At 36.3% G+C, this 27,654-nt stretch overlaps 1 protein-coding gene across 3 annotated transcripts in view; it reads right to left on the bottom strand.

The window, feature by feature from the left end:
* UMAD1 (UBAP1-MVB12-associated (UMA) domain containing 1) overlaps nucleotides 1-27,654 on the bottom strand; it is a 240,548-nt gene that overhangs the window by 68,789 nt on the left and 144,105 nt on the right. For all 3 annotated transcript variants that reach the window (XM_017525083.1, XM_017525082.2, XM_037737301.1), the window contains exon 3: nucleotides 7,212-7,285. In XM_017525083.1, the coding sequence (XP_017380572.1) occupies nucleotides 7,212-7,285 (74 nt within the window). The remainder of the gene's footprint in view (nucleotides 1-7,211; nucleotides 7,286-27,654) is intronic.

The raw sequence follows: 27,654 nt of genomic DNA, 5'->3' as shown, positions 1-27,654 counted from the left end.
AAAGCAACAAGCAAATGAGTCCCTACAGAATCTGAAGGCTCCTATAGCTCTGTGAAAGACATAATGGATGTATGAAAACACATCAGAAGAAAAGTGAACACATTTTATTAAAATGTGCATCTCATTTTTAGAAAATCAAATTTTAGACTGAGGGAAAGGAGTGGGTAGTGAAAGAGAATTTGCTGATCAAAGAGGACAAAGTTTCAGTGAGGCAGGAAGAATCATCTTTAATAATCTAATGCACAGAATGGTGACTTCAATAAATAATAATACATTGTATATTCAAAATTGCTAAAAGAGATTTTAAATGTCTTTACCACAAAAAAGATAAGCATGTGACAGATTTGTTAATTAGCCTGATTTAATCATTTTACATTATAAGCATGTATCAAAACAGCACACTGTACCACATAAATGTATACCATCATTGCTTGTCTATTAAAAATAAAAATTTTCATAAAGAATTGAATAAAAGAATCAAATTTTCCCTAAGTTACTGAACTATGAATTTGACAATGCAGCTTCATACACAATGCAGCTTCCACAACAAGTTCAAAAGAACTCAAGCTTTTGTTTACAATTACACGATATTCCAAAGTGACTACTGTGTACTAAATTGAGAAACGCATTTGAAATTACCTGAATAAACAAAGTCCCTTGAATCCTTTACCTACTAGAAATATCAAGCCCCTAACAATTTTAGCAAAACAGTTTTTATTTTGCTACTCTGTTAATTACTATTTTTGCAACTCTATTAAATTTAATAATACAAATTGGCCATAAGATTGTTTTATATCTTCATTAAGAAATTTATATTAAATATGCAATAAGTTACTTTGGTAAACAGAAGATAGAGGGAGATGTTAGTGCCACAGTTTCTTAATATAAATAATTTTTCTGTGTCTTCTGTCACTATAACCACAGGAGTATCTCAATACCACCAACTGATAATAATCTTTACAAATCCTACTTTGCAGCTCTACCATCTGTTAGTTATTATTTTATATGTGTCTCCATATGCATATGTGAATTCGTTATCACTTAAGACAAATATACATATGGAACTACGGTTTTGTGGGGAACATTTTATTGGCTTGTTTGTGTATTTTATTATCTTTAAGCCAGTAAGTAAATAAGTAAATAAAAATATTTCTCAGTCTTTGAGATCAAAAGTAAGTTCAAATTCTTAAAAAATTACGGTTACAAATATAAGAAATTTAAGTTCAACCAACACTTAAACGGCCTAAAAATATCTGCTAAAACTAGGTTAAAATTTATAGTCACCAAAATCAGGCATACTTAAAAACTAAAACTAACATATTCTCAACTCCCAAAACGTATCTATGAAGCCAAAAAGAACAGGTCCACCAGTAAATTATTAGCTAATATGGTTCCAGTTTTCACAATATAAAACACTTTCCAAGACTGCAAATTTAAAAAGAATGACTACTTGCTTAAATGTAATGTTTATTCTCTTAAGAGATGAGTCATAATGGCAAAATCTCAAAGCTGGGCCCCTACAGGTTTATCTCCCTGATCTGTAAGCTACAGGCTCCAAGACTAGTAGAACACAGTAGAAGTAGCTGCTACATCATTACAACTCACTATCAAAATTTACCCAGAAGGGTAAGAAAAAAACAAAAAAAAGAAAGAAAGGATGTGGCTAATCTTTTAATTGGATAATTGGTTCAAACTGTAACTCTTCCCTCAAATACTACAGTCTAATGACATTAATTTTAGTAAGTCCAAACATGGATTTATAAACACTCACTCTCTCCATACCAAAAACATGATGAACTTTGTTAAAAGTTACAAATGACTCTTAAAACACAGAGTAATGCACAACTTGATAAAAATCACACTTTGATGATTAGATAGTTCAATGACATTTCTCCTAAAGTTACCCTATTTTAGGTGATAATATCTTAGGATGATGCATAGGAAACCATAATGTAGATGCAGTATTAATTAATTTATCATTGAGAGAAACCCAAAACTACCTAAAGAAGGAGAGTGAAGAGGAGACAAACAGTCCTTCAGGAAATACTGAAAACTTACCATTTTTCTGGAGTGAATTCTATATTATCACTTTCATGAACTGCAAAGTCCCTCAAATCACTTAATACAAATATGCTGTTTTCCATAGACAATCATTTGTGCAAATGCATTAAAATATCCCATAATCTAACTCTGTAAAAACTAACCTACTTGATGACCAAACAAGATCTTCTTTTCTAAATTCAAGTCCATCTAGATGTTAAAATTTCCATGATGTCCAGAGATGTACTTGGATAAAGAATACAGTTTTGAAATATACTTGCGCTATAAAGTGTAATGAAAAATATCACAGACTACTTAACAAATATTTTAACAGTCATTAAAATTACAATACAGCATAAGCCAGGCTACGCTCATTTCATTTTTTAACCCCTTATTACTAGTCATTGAGATTAATGTGTGTAAAGCAATTTCACATTAGCATTTGCTTCTGTATTTCTAAAATGTTCTTAATGAAGAATTTCATTTCCTAGGAGCTTCTTAATCATAAAAAATGAATCATATAAGCAGACAAAATTATTCATGGTTCAAAGCTCATCTAATGCATGATGCCTTTTTTGACTCCCCCAGACAATAGCCTTCTTCCATCAAAATCTCACAGTTATCTTTGTAGTTATGAAGTGTAAGAAACTTATTTTATTTCACTTTACATTACTGTGATTTGTTAAATTTTCCATGAATGTTAGGGAGCTCCCATGAAAAAAAAAAAGAAAAAAAATTTTCCATGAATAGATTGAGAATTCCTGCATCAATAAGTCAGAGTCACTGAGACTTACATATCTTTGTATCCTCCCTACCCCTGTGCCTAACACAATTCCTTGAAAATAAAGAGGCAATCTATATGTTTACCTGAACTTGCCAAAAAAACCTCTTTTGGTATACTAAAAACTACCTTCTCTAAAGGGTTCTTAGAAAAGTGAGTTATATTTTGGCAACTACAAACATTATTTTTAAACTTTATGGAACCCATACTAATTATGTTTTCATTATAGAGAATATTTCAACATTGCTTATATAGTCATTAAAAATTAAAATAATTTGAATCTTTCCAGTTAACATAATAGTTATGATTTCTTAATCAGATGTATATTTTTAAAAACTAACTGAAGTTACTAAACTTTTCCCTGCTAATGTAGTAAGAGTACCAAAAATAAGGTAAATTAATAGATTTTTTAATGGGGAACTACAAAGAAATGCAAGAAAAATTTTTAATGGTGAGAAAGGATATAGTTGTGTGTTTACCCTGTAAAGTAGAAAACAGAATTTAATAAATATAAGTGGATTATTTATTTTTTCATTTATCCACCCAGAAATCATTGACAGGGCATTTATGTTACAACACATACATCTAACAGTACGATAGCTGTTGAGGTCATAAAGCAAATTAAGCCCTAGCCCCTGCCTTTCAAGAACCTGTGCTGTAGTGAAGTCATAAAAGACAACATAAGCATTAAGAGGACATTGGGGTCATCTCTGGCTGAGGTAGCAGAGAAAAGGGTTCACAAACAAAGTGACATTAGAACAGGGTTCAAGGTTTAAGCTTCACTGTGCAGGTTTCAAGGGATTTTAGGGGGTAGCATGGAAGTAAAAAAAAAACTGCTGTTCTTTTTTAGAAAGAGATTTGGGGAGGAAACTGCTCATCTAATAATAGTCTAGTGAACAGATGAGGAGCTAGCTAGGGTAGGAGAAACTATATTTGGAAGGTATTTGGTGGGCAGAAACATTAGGATTTGGTGATAGATTTGATGAGGGGATGAGATGAAGGAGTCAAGAAGACATTTAGGCCTTTTACCTGGCAGATGGACGATGACATTAAATAAAATCTAGGTGATCAGTTAGAAGTATTTATCGGGTACCTTCTATATACCAGACACTATTCTAGACATACAAAGTCTGCTTTCATTCTAGTCAGGAGAGGCAGACAGCAAATGAATAATCTGAGACAGTGATAAATGTGATGGAGAAAATAAGACAGGGTTATGTGACAGTGACTGGGGGAAGGGACACATTAGCTGAGGTAGTCATGAAAAGTGACACTTGAATGATAAGGAAGAAGCCAAGTGAAGCTCTGTTTAAAAAAAGGATGAGCAAATACAAAGCCTGAGATAGGAAAAGGCTTAACATCATCAAGAGACAGAATGGCAGGTAGTTGGTGGATGGGCATGGGGGTGGGAGAGAAATGAGATGAGAGTATGGAGTTCCTTGTAGCCCACTCCGGGGAGCTTCGTGTTTACTCCAGTTACAGTGGGTAGTCAGCAGCTTTTAAGCCAAGGAGTGATGTGATCTGACATATTTCTATCTGTTATGTGGAGAATGGACTGAAGGAGAAGGGATGGGAGCCTGGTAAAAGGGGTAGCTTAGACTGTTCTAACAGTGATGATGTTGAGAAGCAGTTGCATTCCAGATATAGAGGGCAAGATGGCAGGACTTGCTGATAGACTGGATGTGCAGTGTGAGGAAAAGAGAAGAGCCAAGGGTACCTCAGGGTATCTGGTTTTAAATCACTATATAGATAGAAGGTGGTGACATTAAACAGGGCTATTAAAACTTGCGCACAGAGAAGCTTCAGGGTGGTGGGGCCAGGTATCAACAGTTCTTCTGTGGCTAAGGAAAGGCTGAACTGTGTAGAAATTTGTTACATAGGCATTTGGGTACAGAGTCTAGAACTCAGGGGAGAGGTCTAGATAGAGACATATTTTAGGAGTCATCAACTTCTACACCGAGTTTAAATCTAGGAGGCTGGATAAGACTAATTTTTACTATAACAAGGTACAAAGAGGGTAGGGGGTATTCAGCAGTGTTTTCATTTTTGTATTTTTAAAGGAGAGGAATAACGAATCCCATGTTAGATGCTTACTGTCAAGGTAAATTATTACTTGAGTTTTCTGTGGCAAACATATATAGCCTCTAAAAGTATTGTATCATTTTCTTCTTGCATTGCGATTTAACCCTGTGGTCTCATTTATAGTCTCCCACTCCACTTTTTTTTCTACATCAGTGAGATCTCTGATAGCAAGCACTGTCCTCTGCTACTCGAATAGAAGTACTCTTGAAATATCTGTTACTGCATGAGTATATACATCCAGCCTAATGATTAACAACTGACTATATTAATAGAGTGACTAGAAAGTAGCACAATAATGAGTTTGTTTCAAATCTCTGAGGACTGTAATCTTAAAAGCTACTTTCCTTAAGAACTAGTCTTGCAATTCTTTCTATCAATGAATCAACTTTGAAAAATAGTCAAGTTCTACAGACATTTCCAATGAATCACATAACTAAGTGCTATGGTTTGAATGTTCTGTGTCCCTCCAAAATTCATATGTTGAAACCTAATCCCCAAGGTGATTGTATTAGGAGGTGAGAGGTGGGAGAGGAGAGTCTGCATTAATGGGATTAGTGCCCTTATAAGGGGCTGAAGAGACCAGAGTTCTCCCTTTATCATGTGAGAACACAGCCAGAGAGCAAACAAACAAACAAAAAAACGGGCCTTCACCAGACACAAATCTGCCAGTACCTTGACCTTGGCCTTTCCAGCCTCCTGAACTAAAGAAATAAATTTCTGTTATTAATAAGATATCCAGTTTATGGTATTTTGCTGTTAACACCCCAGATAAAAGAAGACACTAAGCAACTAAACTCAAGTAATCACGGATGATTTTTGAACCATCCTGGTGGTTGTTTCCCAAATCCCAAACATAACCACTTTTATTTCCTATCAGACATGCTACTTATGGTCAGCACTCACTACATGTTTCTGCCACCCAGGCTGGGCGATTACAGCTCACTGCAGCCTTGAAATCCTGGGCTCAAGCAATTCTGCCACCTCAGCCTTCTGAGTAGCTGGGACTACAGGCGTATGCCACCACACCCAGCGAATTTTTAAATTTTTTGTAGAGATGAGTCTCTCAGTGTTGCCCAGGCTGGTTGCAAACTCCTAGCCTCAAGCGATCCTCCTTCCTTGGCCTCCCAAAGTGCTAGGACCATGGGTATGGGCCACTACGCCCAGCCTCAATAAATGTTTGAATAAATGAAAGAGATCAAGTTGCTTCAACATATAACCTATACATTGTTCTTTGTCCTTGTATCTTACTTTCACCATTATACATTCAGCTCTATGTACAGCACCTTGAGTATAGTCAATCCTTAATAAGTACTTGTTGCATGCATAAGTGAAAGAATGAACAGTTTTATGAGAAAGATGATTATTTTCTTCCTCCTCATGAATTTACTTCCTATATCACATCTTTAAATAAGATGTTTTAAATAAGATGATTTTTCCTTGATTGTAAAATATTTGCTCACTGTGAAAAATATAAATATAAAAAATAAAAGTATCTCTTAAAATAAATATTACTCTCTACTTATAACTCATGATTGTACTAACTTATTTATTTAACAAATCTTTTCAACTACCTACTATGTGCTAGGCATTAAGGAACCATGGTGAATCGCACTGGCGAGGTCCCTGACTTCCCTCTAGTTGTATGCAGCAATACCCTCATGTGCTACAACTAGAATACCAGTAGAGTTGTGTCACCGTGTAGAAAGTTTCAAATTTCAAGATAATCATTCCACCCTAGTACTTAAAATTGCCCTTAAGTCTTAAAGATGATTATTTCGGTGATTAAATAATGTTAGTATATTTCTATATAGCATTCAAAAGTATCCTAACTACATTTTCACATTTGCCCTTAAAGAGCCAATAGTTTTCTCACATGAAAAAGAACAAATACCCTAGTTTTTCTACAGAATACTTTCAAGAAGTGTGCTTTGATGCTGGAAATAGTAAGGCAATAGTGTGTTGAATGGATTATTTTTAAGCCTTTCTCTCTAAGTTTATGTACTGCCTATTTACTGAAATGTTTTGTAAATAATCACTCAATTAAAAATAGTTTAAATGTTTTAACTTAAGGACTCTATTTCTGTTTTGTTTTAACAGAAAGTTTCCACTTCCAGCACTAAAAGAGTTTAGCACGTGGGAAGTCGCTCCCTGTGCTGCTATCCACTGACTTTCAGCAGGCCACTTGTTTCTCTGTATTCAGGCACTATGGCATAGCAAGAGCAGAAGTTACTATTCATCCCCAGAGGCATATGTAATCATAGTGACTTGTTCAGTTTCACCAAAAAGGACTTAACTTTGTTTCACTTACCTCCAAAGATTGGTTAGCTTCTACATCCGAAGTTTTGCCTCTTGCTGACATTCTTTGCTCACTTGATGTATCTCCTATGAAGTAAAATATATTTGTTTAAAAAACTTGACCATATTACTGAGGCCAAACTACCTGCTCTCTGTTTGAAGTATTTTTTGTTACATGTTTCACATCATGGAAGAAACCACTATTTCCTTTGTTTCAAAGTAAACAAGCTAACTTTCTAAGAACAACAATTATATATGGGGCTCATATATCATTCATAAATACATATACACACAACCTAAATATATCCTATTTCATACAGATTTACTCTGGAAAAATCAAATAAATTCATATTTTATAAGTCAAGTCATATTTCAAATAAACTTGGAAAACTTATGACTTAAGGCAAATTTTGTTGAAATACAGACTCTTTATGATATGGATGTCCTCCAAATTAGTTTTTCATCTAAGTCTTACCCTTTGTAAGCATTTGTGTATCTGTGGATTTGCCTTGGAGTAGGTGTGTATGTTTATATGTAATAATTAACCAGATGCCAGACAATCGTTATAGTGGGGAAGAATAATGAACAAATGCATGAATTAGCCTTCAGTTAATATTTTGATTCCTAAGGCTAATGCCTGGCTAAAGGGTTACACTGCTAAATTAAGTTGGTGAGTAGGCTGGCTTGAAGGACATAAGGTAGACATAAACACACTTGGGTAAGTATAAGCAGAATTTAATAATTCATCCATTTTAATTTATTAGTTATCGCTAATGGTTTGTGATTAACACATTACATATAGAGACTATCTATTAGACTACTTTTTTGAAGTATAATCAGATGCTAATTTAGCAATTTGTAAATTGTTCTTTCTATAAAATTGGGCCATCTTAGGAATGTCCACAGCAGGGAAGATTACCAAAGAAATAAATGATGGCTTAACTGACACTAATGGTTAGAAATTTGTTAATGTAAGGAAAAGTCATGAGTCTTGATTGGAGATAAAGTGTAAAATCTTGTCTAAGCTTAATTTCTACGTACGCAACACAAAAGTTTAGTTTACTAGTGGCTATAATTAAGAAAGAGTTTCAAGAAAATTGTAAAGGATTATACATAAGCCTGTTAACAAGAATGATAAAATGGACTTTGGGGACTTGGGGGAAAGGCTGCAGGGTGGAAAGGGATAAAAGACTACACATTGGGTACAGTGTACACTGCTTGCGTGATAGGTGCACCAAAATCTCAGAAATCACCACTAAAGAGCCTATTCATGTAACCAAACACCACCTGTTCCCCCAAAACCTATTGTAATAAAATAAAATATAAAATAAAGTGTGATTAAAGTAATAAAAAATATAAATAATGTTGTTAAATTATAAAACCATGAAACAAGAACTAAACTGGTAGCTTATTTAAGATAAATTGACCCACAAAATATTTATAATGCATATTCCAGCCTATCACTTTGTTCTCTGTTTTGCGCAATATTATCATTATCGGGCAGGGCCCAGCAACACAATAGGTGTTCAATAAACATTAATAGAATAAATTAGTGAACTTCTCTTTGTAGTTCACTGTAAAACTATGACAATACTTTATGATACATGATAAAAACTATATTTGAGCATACATTGTTGTAAAAACATATTTGTGAAACAAAGAAATATCCCATGTCTGAAAGTGAGGGATAAGAGAACCTCCAATTTACACTGGAGAAACCAATGCATAGAGGAGCTTGGTTTGCTTAGTCACACACGTGAGACCACAGCAACCTGAGTGGCCAAGGCAATACAAATGTCTGTACAACAAGGTCAAGGTTGTGTTTAACAATGCACATGCATGGTGTTTCTAAGAAAATACATCTAGTTCACTATAAAAGGTCCTTTCCTCAAATAAATGTTATTTATCTTTTGAAAAGTATTCCATCCATAGCTACACAAACACTATATTTGGTTAAAATCATACAGCACGAAGTCTGTCTTCCTTTGCCATTTTCTGATTTCAAGGTGTATATCTATTCAAAACTTTCTCCCTACTGCTTGAACAACCAGAAAGGTTATCAGCCAGTGTTCTTAACTTTACACAACACATCTGCCTGGAAGCAATTTCAGAATCACTATTTACTGTAATGCCATGTCTGGTGATGACTCAGATAGGACAATAACTGATTACAAGGAAAATTGCCATCTGCAAGATTGTTTCTCTGTAAACAAAGGCAAAAAAATGAAAGCTGAACAAACAACAAACAGTAAAAAATAGGTCACAATGAAATGTAATTTTTGAAGTTTTTTTCCACCCACTGAAGAATTATTTCATTATGGTAAAAATTCAGTTGTTTTCTATATTTTCTCTAATCCATATAAAAGTTAAATACTATAACAATAAATAAGCAAAAATGGATGTGAGAAATATGAAATAAGGTAGTTTAGTTTTCACATATAAGTTAACTTTGTATGTTAGACAGATTAAAAAATTTCATTTGCAACTCAGACATTTTAACAAAAACAAAAACTGACAATTTCATAATACCTTATCTTTCATATAGGCTTTTAAAACACATCACATTTGATTACCGTTGGGCAAGCCCAGTAGGATAACTCTACCCACCCACCAGTTTCCAGGTGAGTGAACCCAAAGGGGCAGAAGCACTCAGTGGCCTGCCCAAGGTCTCCCACATAGAAAGCTGTCACAGTAGGAGCAGACCACCATCTCCTGACATCTCTGGTGATTCTATGGTCTGGTGAAAAGTTCCAATGCATGAGGACCAAGGTGGGAGGAATCTAGACTCTGAGTTAGCGAACAGGGTGTGAAGAGAGGAGCCAAGGGCTCTGACAGGGAGCTCTGAAGTCAGGATCTTGTGCCTTCTTGTCCTGCAGTTTTCATTACTCCTTTTTGCTTTCATAGGCTCCACAGATTATCTGTTTTCTTCCCTTTCTAATAATACTTCTCACTAGTGCAAGACTCTATTCTTCCTTCTGGTCCTTCAAAGCAAACACACAGTCTCCTTCATATTTTTCAAGAAGTTTGCAAGGCTAGAAACTATTTTACAAGATGCAAAAATTGTCCTTATAATACAGCCATGCAATTCTCTTTGTTTCAAATGTAGCTTTTATTTAGAGTGAGTAAATGATAAAGGCTACATATACATACTAATGAAGCTCTTTCAGAACTTAAAGGACTGACATGAAATCCATCTATATTTTAGCTGATGAGTTGGCAATTTTTTTTTTTTTTTGTAAAGGGCCAGATAGCAAACATTTTAGTTTTTGCAGCCCATAAGGTCTCTGTCACAACTTCACAACTCCACCATTGTAGCCACAAGCAGCCACAGAAAATATGTAAACTAATGAGTGTGGCCGTGTTCCAGTAAAATTTTGTTTACAAAAACAAGTGGCAGCCTGTAGTTTTCCAGTCTGTTTTAGAGAAATACATGCCTTCCATCTTTTCTGGGTTAAAAAGTTGAATGATGGCCAGGCACAGTGGCTTATGCCTGTATTCCAGCACTTTGGAAGGTTGAAACAGGTGGATCACTTGAGGTCTGGAGTTCGAGACCAGCCTGGCAAACACGGTGAAACCTCATCTCTAATAAGAATACAAAAAATAGCCTGGCTTGGTGGCACAGGCCTATAATCCTAACTACTGGGGAGGTTGAGGCAGGACAATTGCTTGAATCTGGGACGTGGAGGTTGCAGTGAGCCAAGATCACACCACTGCACTCGAGCCTGGGCAATAAAGCAAGACCCCATCTCAAAAAAAAAGAAAAGCTGGATGATGTTTTAGCTATATAAGGAGGTGAGAAAGGAATGGTCATTAGAGTATCATCATGATCCCATTCTACTGGGTGAAGATGGTTGAAATGGTGGTGAAGAATGAGCAGTAGGTATAAAGGAAATTGGAAAGGAGAGAAATTTCCAGTCATAGGAGAGGAACCCAATGCCTACTTGGGTCACCCAGAGGAGGCTTGTCTAAAGGGGTTGGTGGCGGGTAGGTGATGGAGCAGACGCGTGGTTCCCGCTCCTTATGAAAGCATAATAGGTTCATTGTCCTATGCATGTGGTAAGTCAATATACTGAGTGCTATGGTTTGGATGTGTGTCCCCTCCAAATTTTATGTTGAAATGTAATCCCCAATGTTGCAGGTGGGACCTTTGGGTCATGTGGGCAAATCCCACATGAAGTGCCCTCCCTGTGGTAATGAGTTCTCACTCTATTAGTTCATGTGAGAGGTGGCTATTTTAAGAGTCTGGCATCTCTCTCGCTTCGTCTCTTTCCGTGTGACACGCTGGTTCCCCTTCACCTTCTGCCATGATCGTAAGCTTCCTGAAACCCTGACCAGAAGTGGTTGACAGCATCATGCTTCCTGTATAGCCTACAGAACCCTGGGGCAAAATAAACCTCAACCTCTTTTCTTTATAAATTGCCCTTCTCAGGTATTCCTTTACAGCAACATAAACAGACTAATACACTGAGACACTGGGCTGCAGCAGCGAAAGAAGTTTAATCTTAGGGCCACCGACTAAGAAGACATGAAGAAAACTCAAATCTGTCTGCCAGAGGAGTTTAGGGGTAGGGTTTTTAAGGGTTTCGGAGTGAGCCAAAGTGTGGAGACCACTGACTGGTTGAAAAGTGCAGGGTGAAGTCATGGGACAGGGAGATGAAGAAACGGTATTCTCTTGCTGATTTTGTTCCTCTGTGGGGGTCTTTAAACTGGTTGGTGTCAGTTGTTCCACCAGAATCCAGGATCTGCTTAAGTAATTCTTCAACAGAATCTTATGATTCTAGTGTCAGAGATACTATCTTAAAAACTAGAATCATATCTATAGGAACAATGGGGATACAAATGGTCAGTATCCCGTGTTACATGAATTTTGGTTACAAATGGGTCAAAGTACGGCATGAAGAATGTTTAATTGTATCCATAAATTTCTTTTGGATATTTCAAATTCTTGTTAACCCTATGAGGTCACTTCCCTTACGCTTTCTTCAACAAGGAGGAAATGCCATTAACATTCACCCCAAGCCTCCCTCCATTGTCCTGTCCATTGGTTGGTGCATTTGGGAGGACCTGGCTGCAGTGGTTCTGTCCCCTTATCAGAGGCATTTGAACCAGCGACTCTAACTTGAATAGGGTCTGGGTGAAATGAGGCTTAGACCTGCTGGGCCGCATCCCCAGGATATTAGACATTGTTAGTCACAGGATGGGATAGATCACAAGATAAACATCACAAACACCCTGTTGATAAATGAGGATGCAGTAAAAAAGCCAGCCAAAACCAAAATGGTGATGAAAGTAATCTCTCCTCATCCTCAATGTTCATTATATGCTAATTACAATGTGTTAGCATGCTAAATAATACTCCCACCAGCATCATGACAGTTTACAAAGTTATCCTGTAAGGTCTACAAGGACGAGAAACCCTCAGTCTTGGGAAATCCCTGCCCCTATCCTTAAAAACTCATAAATAATTCATCCTTGTTTAGCATATAATCAAGAAATAACCATAAAAATAGCCAACCAGCAGCCTTTGCAGCTGCTCTGCCTATGGAGCAGCCATTCTTTTACTCCTTTACTGCTTAATAAACTTTCTTTCTTCACTCTGTAGACTCACCCCAAATTATTTCTTGCAAGAGATCTAAGAACCCTCCCCAAGATCAGGATTCCTTTCCGGTAACTTCTTCCCTTTCTTAAGAATGGAAGGAACACAGGCAGCCTGTTGCTGTCTGCTCTGATCCTCCACAGAAACGTCCTCTTACTTGGGGAAAAACTTGGCCAGCCTCAGCATATTCTGTAACTCAGTGGAACTGGCTGACAAAAAAGCCAAGCTCTGTAAAATATTTGGAGAGGTTTATTCGGATCCAATGTGTATGTCCACGACCCATGAAACAGTCTCAGGAGGTCCTGAGAAAGTGTGCCTGAGGTAGTCAGGTTACAGTTTAGTTTTATATATTTTAGAGAGACAGAAGTTACAGGTGAAGACATAAATCAATACATGGTAAGGTATACACTAGTTCAGCCTAAAAATTTGGGATATCTCAAAGTGGGGAGGAGGGGTTCTTACAAGTCATAGTTGGATTCAAAGATTTTCTGATAGGCAGTTGGTTGAAGGAGTTTAGCTGTATCTAAAGACTAGAAGTAAATGCTTGAGTTAAGATGAAGGGCATTGTGGAAGCCAAGTTTCTCCTTAAGCAGATGATGCTTTCAGGTAACAGCCCTAGAGAGAATATCCTCAATGTCTTTTCTTCAGACCTTACAGGTGTCAGTCTTTTATTTAATCTCTCCTAAATCCAGGAAAGACCTAGAAAGGAAAGGAGATTCTCTACATATGCAATTCCCCCACAAAAGTCAGCTTTGCAGTGCCATTTCAAACAATGTCAAGGAAATATATTTTAGGGTAAAATATTTGTATTTCCTTCAGGGTCAGGGTCTGCTATCTGTCATGAGATCCTATACCAGTGTCAGGTTGGAATTTGTTATCTTATTGCTACAAACAGTCTGTTTTGTCAGTCTTATGATCTCTCTGGTAACACCTAGTCAGTTGCTCCTAAACCCCAAAAGGGAGGGGGTATAACAAGATCTCCAACCTCCCTTCCTGTCACTATTGGGAATTCAGTTTTTCAGTTTTTCCTTGGCCCAGAGGGGGTCCATTCAGTCCGTTGTGGGGGTTTAGATTTTACTTTTGGTTTACAAACTCAATCTAATTCTGAGATTCAGATTAGGAAGCCCTTTTGCTCCCTGTTATAAGCCACATTCTTCAAGATCATCTTTATAGGCAGTAAAGATGAGAATTTGGTCTTCATCTGTTCCTTTTCTCCCGCCTCAATCCACCAGATCTCATCTGGGGAAGAGGGCTGTTATTGGCATGGCTTTGAGCCCAACAAAACTGGAAATGGGCTGCTGTGGACTGGGTTGGAGCCTGCCTGCATGCAAAGGGCTGTGAATACAGAAACTGTTTTTCTTTTTCTTTTCTTTAATTAGAGAGGATTTATCTAGAACTCTATAACTGAGAATTTAATCTACAAAGCACTGGTTCCAAGGGGTTCACAAGAAAAAAAAAAACACTTCTATGGTCAAAAATATGAGAAAAACCTTCAGAATGTGAATTCTCTTCCAGCTGATTTCCTAATGCACTTTAGCATCTGAGAAATTCTGCAGTAAAGAAACTTAAAAAAATTTTTTCATAGTGTATTTGACTACGGAGCCATTTTATTCACCTGGCACCTATTAAACATCTTGCAAAGCTTCATTAACACACCATGAGAAACGCTGATATAACATTTCTAAAGTTAAATTTGGTTATAAAATATATTCTTTTCACCTGACTCTTTGGAAGACCCTCTATATGGCCAAATTTATTTGCTTTTGGACATTCATTTTAGAGAATGCTAACTCATGCTTTTTTCCTTTTGATGATATTTTTTCCCGGCTCCCGTTTAATTCATGACTCTCTGTTAATGCATTTGGGGCAGACTAGCAGTATGTGACCTCACTCTGCTATAGGATTCTGATTCCAGAATAGCTGATAATCTATAAAGAATAAAAAGATAGTCAGGCACCTTGAAGACACAGGAGAAAGCCCCAGTACTTAAAAATATCTCCCCCACAAATTTCACCAATTAGAGATTCATTAGGGTTAATGAGCTCACTTTTAAAATGCAAATACCCTCTGGGAGTGTTTGCCTATTAGTCATTCACCAAGTGAAGTAGTGGAAAGAACAGGGGAATGGCCACACCATTAACTCCTTTTCATTCTTCAGTCACACTCATTAATCTAGGCAGCCTGGCACTGTGGAAAGAGAATGGCTTTGAAATTTGGCAGAACTCTACCCAAATCCTTTACCAAATCTATGATCTTGTGCAAGTTACTTCTCAGGGCCTCAAGTTCCTCATCTGAAAAATGGGAATAATGATACATACTAAGGTTGTTATAAAGATTAAATGGGAAAACATATTAGACACTAATTGCAGAGAAGTATGGGAAGCCAGGGCAAGGTCTTGGTTTCAACTGCTATTCTGTCTTTGCATGTAGCAATTAGTGACATGCTAATTTAGCATAGGAGAATCTATGGACTGAATGTGTGTGTACTCCCCAACCCCTGCAAAATTCATATGTTGAAACCTAATCCCCAATGTGTTGGTAGTATGAGGTGGAGCCTTTGTGAAGTCAGGAGGTCATGAGGGTGGAGCCCTCATGAGCATGATTAGTGCCCTTATAAGGGGCTGAAGAGAGCTGTGTTGTCCCCTTCTGCCATGTGAAAGAGAAGATGCCTTCCTCGAAACAAAAAGTGGGCCCTCATCAGACTCCAAACCTGTCAGCATCTTGATCTTGGACTTCTCAGCTTCCAGAACTGCGAGAAATAAATTTCTGTTGTTTATAAGCCAAGCAATTTACGGTATTCTGTTATAGTAGCCCAAACAAACAAAGACAGAGAGGATGACAGGAGAAGGCCCTTACATGTAATCTTATTTAATGCTCTGGCAGTGTCATGAGGTGGGCTTTATTGCATTCATTTAACAGAGGCAGGGCTGGTACTAAAACCCAAGTCTGTTGACAATGACAAAGTATTCCATAATACCCCGGTGCTTCCCCATTACTTATCAAAGCTTGAGTTAAGTTATCCAATTCAGTTTTAAACACATTACATTTAAGTCTCCTCCAATTCAGCTTAGTTTCCCTTCCTACTTTTTCTAATTCTGTCCATTTAGTCTGTTTTCCACCATAATGAAGAAAAGAGGAATAGAGAGAAAACAAAAGTACTAATTGGTTAAGACATGGCTTGCCCAGGAGCCTGGTCAGGATTCTGTTGACAACTATTATAACCTCAAAGGAAAATGAGCCAAGAATAGGAACAGCTAAGCCATAGAAGAAGGAATGCAGTTAGCAAACAAATATAGGAAAGGGTTCAAGCTGACTGCGAATTAAAGAAAAGCAAATTAAAATGGCACAGAGCATGTAATAAATTAGCATACCAAAATTATTAACACCCAAAATTGGCAAAGGAAGGAATGGGCACATGCAAAGTGAATGCTCAATAAACATCTGTTGATTTGACTGTAGGTGGGAGAAGGACAGTAAGAAAGATAATGCTGCATACATACTCACTAAGAGCTAATAAAAAGAAGTATAAATTATTGCTAAAATATAAAGGAAGTTTCAAACTAAGGGTTCACCAGAACTCGTAGTCTACATTAAAAGATATTAGTGTGGATTTTCATACATATTTCTACACAACTTTTATGTATCATGTTAGATTTTAAATGTGATTGCTATTCAAATCACATAGCTCAAAAACTTGCTTACTACTTTAACAGCATTGGGTCACACTGAATGTTAAGCATGTTTAGTCTGGAAAGCAAGAACATCAACAAATCTAAATGAGGTCATATCCACTGGTCAGTCCTACCGGCCTGCTCTTAATTAACTTGCCTTGGGCTTTACTGATGTCCTTAGTTCTGAGTCTTGACTTTGTAGCTATGGGGTAATAATTTTTCTGGAAGATCTTGAAGGAACCCCAAAACATTAATTCAGCCATTTAACAGTTTGTTAAAAACAATTAAGCCTAGGCATTCTTACTTTTAGGCTGGAAGGCTAGAAACTAAAAAGGCCAAATTAATTTTGTACATATACATTAGTACAATATTATATTATGCTATATAAATTTGCATCTTGAAAGGTTTTTTGTTGTTGCTGCTGTTAATATGTTTCCCATGTCATAGTAAATTTATATACTGCTGGAAGCATAAGTTGGGTCAACCATTCCTCAGCTTGAGTCCCAAAATGCTGCCAATAGAAAGCTCTACAAAGGGCAGTTCTCAGCATTCCACTGACAACAGGCTCTACAGGCTCTGCTAAGAACAAACAGGACTGCCATTAAAAAAAATATTTTTAGTGTGTATAGCTTAAAGACTAAATAAGTAAACAGAAAATAAAATATGCTCCAGCCAGGCATGGTGACTGTCGCCTGTAATCTCAACACTTTGGGAGGCTGAGGTAGAGAGTATAAGACCAGCCTGGCCAACAAGGTAAAATCACGTCTCTCCTAAAAACACAGAAATCAGCCATTGTGGTGCATGCCTATAGTCCCAGCTACTCAGTAGGCTATGGCAGGAGAATTGCTTGAACCTGGGAGGCAGAGGCTACGGTGCACAACAGCTCTCCAGCCTAGGCAACAGAACAAGACTGTCTCAAGAGAAAAAAAATGGAAAAAAAAAAAAAAAAAAACCCAGGCTCATGCATTACGCAACGCATAATGCAAGGATGCAGGTGGTCTGGTATCCTTGATGAAGACTCAAGTGGGCAAGGATGATGGCATTGATCCATCACCAATAATACAAACCCAGGTTGGAGATACACTGGCATCAAGTAACTCATACTCAAAGAGTGTTCAGTCTCCTTTCAACCAACAGAAGAAACTTGTAAAATTATGAGCTGATGTCAGGAGTTCCGCCCAGAGTTTTCTACACAGAAAAAAAAGTGACACCAGGAGATCAAATATGTGTCACCTTTTTTTTCCTCAACATCAACTAGTCCAACTAGAAATATTAGTTATGCAAACTTCTCAATCTCTTAAAATGGAGGTTTTAGATGGATATAAAAATTGTACTGTAACAAAATTACAAAGAAAATATGTAGCAGAAACAGTAAATGCAGTATATGAAATATATTACAATCAGGCTCAAGTTAAGTCCCCTTCATTCAGCAAATGTTTGCTGAATGCCTACTATGTCCAATGCACCATGCTGGGCACCATGTGAACTACAGTAACACCATCCCTGCCCTCACAGAGCTTACATTCAAAAAGAGATTTCAACCAAGCAAATGAGAAATCAAAAAAAAAAAAAAATGGTTGTAGAAATGAGCCGAAAGCTAAAATTATGGGAGTACCTAATAGGTTAAGGAATGATCATTTAAATGGAACATATCATGAACCAGCTATAACAAGAACAAGCTTTCTTATGAGGGCCTTTTCCTCCTAGCACCTTTCATTAAAAAGTAAAATAGAATAAAGAACATACATCATTAATCAGTATCATTATTTTTAATGGAAGTCAAATATTAAATTTGTTCTTATTATATCACACAAAGGTTAGAGGAGAATATTTCATGAAAAATAAAAACATTATTTGAAAAAAAAGTTGATATCGAAAAAAGTGACTTCCAGCCGGGCACGGTAGCTCAGGCCTGTAATCCCAGCACTTTGGGAGGATGAGGTGGGCAGATCACTTCAGCTCAGGAGTTCAAGAACGGCCTGGCCAACATGGTAAAACCCTGTGTCTACCAAAAATACAAAAATTAGCTGAGCATGGTAGCATGGGCCTATGGTTCCAGCTACTTGGAGAGCTGAGGCGGGAGGATTGCTTGAGCCCGGGAGGTAGAGGTTGCAGTGAGCTGAGATCGCACTACTGTACTCCAACCTGGACAGCAGAGCAAGTGAGATTCTGTACCATAAAAAGAAAAAAGTCACTTGCAAATCACAGATCATGTAATAATTAGAAGCAAACCACACATGTTAAAGATAGCACAGTGTGATAACTAGATGAAGACAGAGTTCAATTTCAAAACGCAGAAGCTGGTTGGTTTTATTAAAGATATCACACTTGTCATTCAGCTATACAAGATGAACGTGAGAAATTACTACCCTAATTAGGATCATAATTTGCTATGCCATACTTAAAAATGTTCACATCAGGAAGGACATTTGGTCCCTTTAAGAACTCAGGTAAGCCTAAATACTACAAGGCCTGAGGGAGGAAGTTCTAACCTGTTCACTGGCCCACTGATAAGAAGCAGACGGACAGCAAAAGTGAATCACTAATAGGAGCCTGAGAAGAAGGACCTGAATGGGCCTGGATCCAAGTTTAGGTTTGCAAAGTCAGTGCTGCCCTCCTTTACTATATTTATGAGACTTTTATTTGGGCTAAAATATGCAGACAGAATAAAGTGAAAATCATAGGCTATCCTGGGATGGATGTGCCTCCCCAAAAGCAAAACACTATTAGTAGCAGGCAACAGGACTTCCATCTGCATAAACACAGATAAATCCTAGGATGTCTAATTGCCAATGCGCTGTGCATCTCACATTTCAGTGTACATAAGAATCACCTGGGGTGCAAATTCCTGTGTCTCACAAGAGAGTCTGATTTGAAAAGTCTGGTGAAAGGCCTAAGAACCAAAATTTACCAGATATTCTAATGCAAGTGATACATGGACAAAACTTTGAGAAACAATGAAGCAGAGAGCCTTAAACAGTGGACAGACTATTATCTGCCTACTTTTTACAGCCACTGTCTCCTCCTTCCCCACATTGATTCTGCCCACATTGTTCAAATATTTAAAGAATAAATAACTCTGTATGAAGACTGGGGCTCAGTAAGATAAGCATTCCCAAAGGAATTGAAAGCAGAGTCTCAAAGAGATACTTGAACATAGGCTCATGTTCTCAGTAGCACTATACACAATAGCCAATGGTGGAAGCAACCCTAGTCTTCAGTGACAGATGAATGAATTTAAAATGTTGTGTAAACATATAATGGAATATTATTCAGCTTTAAAGGGAAATTGACACATGCTACAACATGGATGAAGCTTGAAGACATTGCTAAGTAAAATAAGCCAGTCATAAAACAAATACTGCATGATTCTACTTATATGAGATACCTAAAGGAGTAAGATTTGTACAGACAGAAAACAGAATGGTGGTTGTCAGGGTCTGTGGGGAGAAGAGAAGAGGCATTTTGTTTAATGAGTACAGAGTTTCAGTTTTGGTTCTAGAGATCTGTTGTACAACAATGCGAAGGTACTTATCACAAAAACTATATACTTAAAAATAGTTTAAGAAGGCAAATATTACATTATATTTATTTTATTACAAATAAAAATTTAAGAAATAAGATGTTTTTCTCTATTTAAAACAATAAAAGGTATTTTTTCAATTCATTTTTTTGTTCTAACAATTGTTTTCATACAGATGTTATAAGTCTCTTTTCTACATTCATATTGTTATTTTAATAAACAGGTATTTAAAGAGAAAAGGAAAGCCACGTGAGGGAAATACGTTTTCTTTCTCTCTGCTATAGAATTGGTTATGGCTCAATAAAAGGCCTTACCACCTGACTACAAGAAATAGTTTGACCACATGCCCAGCTACTATGCCTTGCAATAAAAAATAATAACCAGTATCACAGGAACACACTTTGACCACTTTGTACTAGCACAATAATGTTATTTCTGTTGATGTATATCTGCAAGTTTGCTTGTATGTATACCACCAGTACCAACAGTGTTAGTGATACTGCATATCAATATGTTTTACTCTAAATAATTTTAAACTGCTGGTTACAAAACTAGACATTTTTAAGTAAATCAAGAAATTTAAAATATAAAGTATTACGTAATAGATGAAGCACAATTACAGATTATGGAGAAATTCACGGCTAATATGTATATCCTTTAAAGCTCTAGAGCAAAACACCTAGATTTTCTCTGAAGATGGGACATTTTTCAATCTTCTTAAGTCTTGATGTCACTAAAATGGGAAGAGGAGGTTGCTGAAAATAAAATTCAAGTGTTTGGAAGGAGGGGTTTGATATCGACAAATATTCTAGGTTCCCCCACCCACCCACCCTTACCCAACTGCTAGCTTTGCTTCCTGTAGAAATCACAAAATCTGAGCAGTTGAGAGAAAGAAAAGGAGAGTCACCAGGTAGGAGGCAGTGGACAAACCAGACATTGAGAGCCTGCTACTGGTAGATTCTAATCTAACAGCTTGAAAACTCTGACCTCGGGACTTCCAAAATAGCTGATACTACAACATCAGAAATATGGAAAGATGTAAAAGCAAGAGCTCATTAAGAAGGAAGAGGCACCTGGTGAGAGTGAGCAAGTGGCATGGCTGAATAGTATGAGAATAATAATATGAGAACCTGCTGATTACAGAGTGAAATGTGATGATGGAAAGAGAAGAGACCACTCGTAGCCTAAAATATTTCCCGACCTAGATTTCAACCAGCTAATAATGTGTACTCAGTCTTCATGCTTCGGCTTCAAGACTACCCCAATAAAACTCATGCCTACTTTACAAGTTGTATATTCTCCTTCTTTTCCAAAGCACTTCACCCATTTGCAATCACTTAACTACATGCACTCCCTTGTTTAATAGCTGTTGTTCCCACTAGACTACCAGTTCCACAAGGACAATGATGTGTTTATTTGCCACAATATTCTCAGCACCTGATAAAGTGGCCGGCACCAAGTAGGCTCTGACTATATGGCTGTTTCCTGACTGGTGCATTGTGGCAAACATGGTATGGTCAAGAGGAGGGTGGCAATAGTCTCAGAAAAATTAAAGTTTCTGATGAAACTACTGGTTAGGTGAAGAAAGTTTAAAAGGATACACTTTAATAGATAATAGGAAATAAGTTTATTAACAGCATTTTGACCTGGGTGAAAGGCAGAAACTGAAGAAAAGGCTTAAGGAGAGATCTATAATCACAACTCTAACATGAAGTTTGGACAGGATTTCTGCAATAAAGACAGGGTAGCTCAGCTATAAGATACTTGGAAACACTTCCCAGAAGTTTCCAAGGGTAGAAGAAACGGGGTAAGGAGTCAATAGTGACTCTGAAGCTGCATTAGGAAAACTGATCGGTCTCTGGTATTCTATGGAGAAGATAATGTGGGAGAAAGGAGAAAGGGAAGAGATTTTACTGGGTTCTACACTGTTATGGAATTTGAGGTAAATTACATGAAATGTAAAAGTTAGCTGAGATTCCAAAGGAATTCTGATTAAGTAATTTTATTTATCATATTGTATTCAGGGCCATATTTTAAAGTTTACTAACATATATTTGATTAATTTAAAACACCTATTTTTTAAAAGCAGTACTATGATAGAAATACATGGCAACAAATTTGCAATACTTTTTAAATTCCTTTAAAAATAACAATACTATTTAAAAATTCTGCAGCCATTTCAGTTTGTAAAGAAGGAATCACTAATATTAAGACTGATTAAAGAGTAAAAACATTTACTCTTAAAATTATGAAAATCATATACAGTTTATGTACTTTAAAGCTGTATTTCTAATTACCACCAAATACCACAGTACTGATTGGTTTCATAAATTAGATATTCTTGAAATTAGATTTATTTCATTAAATTCCCATTATATATTTATATCATCATGACTCTCTATTTTCAAATAATTTCAGCAATTTGCTAGGGAGCAGGTTTAGTGAAATTAGAATTCAACCAGACATGTACCTGATTGCAAAACATATTTTTAAAATTCCAATCTCTAATAACTTGTTTTTAAGGCTTGGAGGACTAGCAGGGAAAAAGAGAGAAACATTAACTAACCAGCTGTTTTACGCAAAGTTGTCTAGGAGTAGCTACTTCACGCAAATCAACTTGTCTCAGTCAAATCCCTTCTCTTCTCCCACTCCCATCCTTTAACCACATCCAGACTTAAAATGAGGCAAACCTTCCTCCTCCTATGGCTGTCAGGTTCTCTATCCACTTTGTGAGAAAACATACCAACCTCAATGAGAGCAAGGTACCTGGAAACCAGAGCACAGTGGCAACAGAGAGAGCCTTCCAATCTAAGGCAAGACAAAGTATTTCTCTTCTCCACTAAACTAATAATAAATTTAGCTGGTAATGATACAAATTACAATAATAATAAATATTATAATTATTATGTAAAAAATATTTCTCTCAACAAGGCTTACAGAGGGGGGGAAATACTGAATGTTTACTTTTCTATATAGCCCCAGCTGATCTATACAACATGCATCTATTCCCCATCTCATAGCAAATTAGTAAGTGATGATGGTTGACATTTCAGTAATGTAACAAAAGGGAGTTGTGCATCATCTGATAGAAGGCAATGAAAAGAACACATAATTATTGTGATATTCCTAATGAAAATTCCTGAATCATAAACTGCATCTAATTGCAAAACATATCAGACAAACTCAAATTGAGGGATATTTTACAAAATAATCAGCTTGTAATTTTCAAAAATGTGTAGATGTCGAAGAAAAAGGAAATACTGAAGAAATAGTCAAGATAGAGGTAGATTAAAGAGACATAACAAGTAAATACAACGTGATTCTAGACTGGATCCTTTTGCTATAAAGGACATCACTGGGACAAAACATAAAAGGAGGAGATGCCCTTGCTTTTAAGAAATGCACACTAAAGTACTGGGAACTCATGAGACAACATATTGCCAATTTACTCTCAAAAGATTCCAAAAAAACAAAAAGCACTTTGTACTGTTTTTGTGGCCTTTAAGTTTAAAATTATTTCAAAATAAAAAATAAATTAGGAATAGTTGGGATGATTAGAATACATAGATATGATATAGATACAGATAGGTATAGAGATAAATATATTGATAGATGTATCTCACCATTTGCTTTAACCCACAGACTAAAATGGAACTAATCCTTTATCCCTTTCACCTTCTCGGCCTAGGTATTCTGTGTAAAGGAAGGAAAAGTATCACCAACTGCCCTGCTTCCTCTTCCTCCCTCACTCCCCGCATCATGTCAGTCAGCTAGCTGGTTATTTTGTATCCTGGCCTCCACTTTCAGCTTTCTAAAGCCACTGACTCTACTCAAGTTTAGGCTACGATAATTTTTTGTGATTTCCACAAGTGGCCACACAATCAATTTCCCTTCCTCTACTTGTCCTCTTTCCTTCAATCCATTCTCCTACTCTTTTGTAACACAGATCTGAGCCTTTGCCCCATCTTGCAACTATTTTATGGCCCCTATTGTGCTTAGGATAAAGGTCAAATTCCCCTACATGGCTTATAAGTCCAGGATATCTGTCCCCTGACTAACTCAACCCCTTTCATCCCCTCTGCTCCAACTCCACACTCCAACCATAAAACAACTTTCAGATCCTCAAATCTGCTTCCTTTCAGGGGTGCTATTCTGTCTTGAACATTCGTCCCCATTCCATCTCACCTCTTCCCACTGAACACACAATCAATATTCAAGAAATATTCAACTTAATGAGTATATGAATTATTGTCTTCTTAAAAGTCTTACTGCATTTTCCCCAAACCATTGTACAGGAAGTTTTCATTCTATCACAACTTTCAACCATACCCAGATTCACTTCTTATATCAAATGTTATACTACTTGATTTACTGGTATCTTTCTTTTTCTCTTTACCTGCAAAAACCTGAAGGACTGATAGCAGATTCTTCAGGCACTTGTAAATGAACATACAGGAGACATTCCCCATACATACTGCACATGCTACAAAAACTCCAACACAGTTCAGATAATTAGGGAACCTTTCTAAAAAGGAAGAGCAGAAACTAATGTAAAACATGTTCAGATGATATGGTAATATGTAACTGGGTTGGTCTTGTTTATTTTCTATATAGCACTTTTCCTCAAAAGATTTTATGTAGAAAATTTTCAGTCAAGAAAATCATAATTTCCTTGAAAATTTCATGAAACTGGAAAAACTCCTTACAATAAGATCTTTACAACAACTTTATTAAGTAGGAATGATTTTGCTGATTTAACAGGTGAAGAAAATAACAAAAAAGAGAGTTTAGAAAGTTCCCAGCATCACAAAACTCCTAAGCAGCAGAGACATATTCAAACTAATGTCCGTCTAGAGTCAAGATCCACACTTTTTCTAATAAAACTATAAAAGAAAACAATTCACTCAAAATTCTCTTCATAAGCAATGTCTACCTTCAGAATGGCATTCTGTCAGTTTGCCATAAGAAAACTGGATCCATTTATCATCTTTAATTTCTTCCTTAATTGTTTAATTTCTTCCTTTAATTTCTTCTTCATCTTTAATTTCACCTCCTTTTTGGTGAATGTACTGAATTAGGGTGGACAGACCAAAGTGTCAATTCCTGGTCTTATTTTGCTTAACCAGAAGTACAGTACATTGATCATTTTATAACAGTGTACAAAAAAAACTGAATTACCACTTGTAACAGGGTGCCTGTGAAAACAGTTTTTTGTTGTTAGTTTTAAGTATTCTGCTGGTGTAATTGTTTCTGGCTTTAGTCCTTTGTTTCTATTTTCTTTTAAGGACTTGGAACCAGTTTTATACCTCTCTAATGAAAGCATATCAGTTTACCCTTATAATTCCTAATAGTTCATTCATAAGCTACAAATCTTGGTAGTTAAGACCTGGAAGCAGCCTTTAAGATTATTCTGGCAACTGCCCTTCATCCTCATTTCCAAACCCATTTTATAAGTGAAATCTGAATACAGCAACCTGATTGTCCATTCTGATTCTCACCTCCTAGTTTCAAAGCTCAACAAACACCCAAAGACACAAATCCTGTACCATCTGACTTTTGTTTTTTGTTTTTTTAAATATAACTTCTAATCTACAAAAGATAGGATTCTCAAGTTGTCATACCCCAATTCTACAGTCATGAGAGGTAATTAATTCATTTGATTTTGATAAGAGAAAAAATGTATTTTAATAACCATCAGCCCTGGCTTACAGACTATTTTGAGCAAGTTACAACTATCTGTAATTGATCTGACCTAGTTTCATTTTACAAAATTAGACAAAATGGGTGCAACCAGCCTCAAGCAAGAATTAAATGAGACCCTAGATAGTCTCTTCCTAAAAATCAGCAAACTGCCATCTCAAAAGAGGACAGTTAGTCTCTAGATCAGACTTTGCCAGTGAGTATGTGAGTCTACATAAAGGATTATACACTAGGCCTGGAGTGGTGGCTCCTGTCTATAATCCCAGCACTTTGGGAGGCCCAGGCAGGCAGATCATCTGAGGTCAGGAGTTCCAGATCAGCCTGGCTAACATGATGGAAACCTATCTCTCCAAAAAAGTTAGCTGGGTGTGGTGGCGTGTGCCTATAGTCCCAGCTACGGGGGAGGCTGAGGCAGAAGAATCGGTAGAGCTCAGGAAGTGGAGGTGGCAGTGAGCAGAGATCATGCCACTGCACTCCAGCCTGGGCGACAAGAGAAAGAGACGCCCTCTCAAAGGAAAAAAAAAAAGAAAGAGATTATATACTAGACATTCTGCTATTGTTTCAGCTATAGGCACAGAAGGTCAATAATGTGGATTAACTAGGATTAAAGTATTACTTTCTGATTACATTTGTGGTTCAAGTTTTTAGGTACTTAAAAGTATCCTTAAGATTAAACAAAAAAACCTATAATTTAAAATGAATATTAAACAAAATAAAACAAATTTAAACATTTAAAAGTAAAATGAGAAAAAATTATTTTTATAATCTATGCAATAGCATATAGATACACAGCTTAGACATATTTTCTCATCTGTGAGGAAAAGGGTGAGATAAGACAACCCCTGACACAAATACTGGTATCTCAAATGCACACACGTATAAAGGTATTCCGATCAATAAATGGTAGAAGAAGTAAGAGAATCACTAGAGTGACCCAGAAGAACAGGAAAGTATTATGCAAACATATGAGAAAAAAATCTGAGAGGAAAATTGAAAGACTTTTATTTTTTTCCCTTATTTATCCTAAAATTTATTTTCCACTAGTATTAAAAAAAAATTATTCCCAAGCTACCGTATTCTTTAAAAAAAAATAGAGAAGCAAAATAGGGAACAGATAATAAAAACAGAAGTTTTTAAAAATGAGATAATGGAAAAAGTGTAGAGTAGTATAAAGGGTAAATAAAGTGGTTTTCATAACTACTTTTCCTAATGTAATGATAGATTATTTTTACATTCTACAACTTCATTAGTTTTAGGTTTAACTTTGTTACTTGCTGCTTCATACAAAATATAAGGCTAGAGAGAATAGCTGAGAATTGGTAAAAATGAGTATCTCAATGCATTAAAAGAACAGATCAGAATTCTACATTTCTATTTTTTAATATTTTTCCAGGTTACCATTTTTTTATTTCTTTATTTTATATATTAACTTCTCCCTTTCTTAAATTATGAATTAAATGTTCCCAGACCCAAAAGTATTATAGGGGGAAAAAAACTGTTAACATTAATAAGTGCTTGGTAAAAAGGATTAATACAAAATTAATATAGAAAACACAATAGCTTTCATATAACTATGTTATAATGGACAGAAAATATCTCATTCCCAGTACTAGGCGAAGTATAGAAATAGCAGTTCTGGCGGCAAGTAGCATTTCTACCATAAAATAGCTATGTGACCTTAGGCAAATTATTTAACCTCATTGTGCCTGAGTTGCCCTATCTGAAAAATGATGATATTAAGTATAGATTTATACTTAATAAGTATAAATTGCTATTACCATTTATTATGTTTATTTAGAAGTAGAGTTTCTAAGATGCTTTCAAACCTAGAAACACCAAACAAAACAAAAAAGAACACAATAGGTAACGAAGCAGCAGATGCTAAATCACAATAAACAATCTCAACAAAAAATATGGTCTCAATTTTTTATTTTGAAATATATTAGGCTAAGTATGGTCGCTCACA

The sequence above is a fragment of the Cebus imitator genome, unplaced genomic scaffold (assembly GCF_001604975.1).
Source record: "Cebus imitator isolate Cc_AM_T3 unplaced genomic scaffold, Cebus_imitator-1.0 Scaffold37, whole genome shotgun sequence".
NCBI classification, from domain to species: domain Eukaryota; kingdom Metazoa; phylum Chordata; class Mammalia; order Primates; family Cebidae; genus Cebus; species Cebus imitator.
This window is presented reverse-complemented; position numbering and strand designations above follow the sequence as displayed.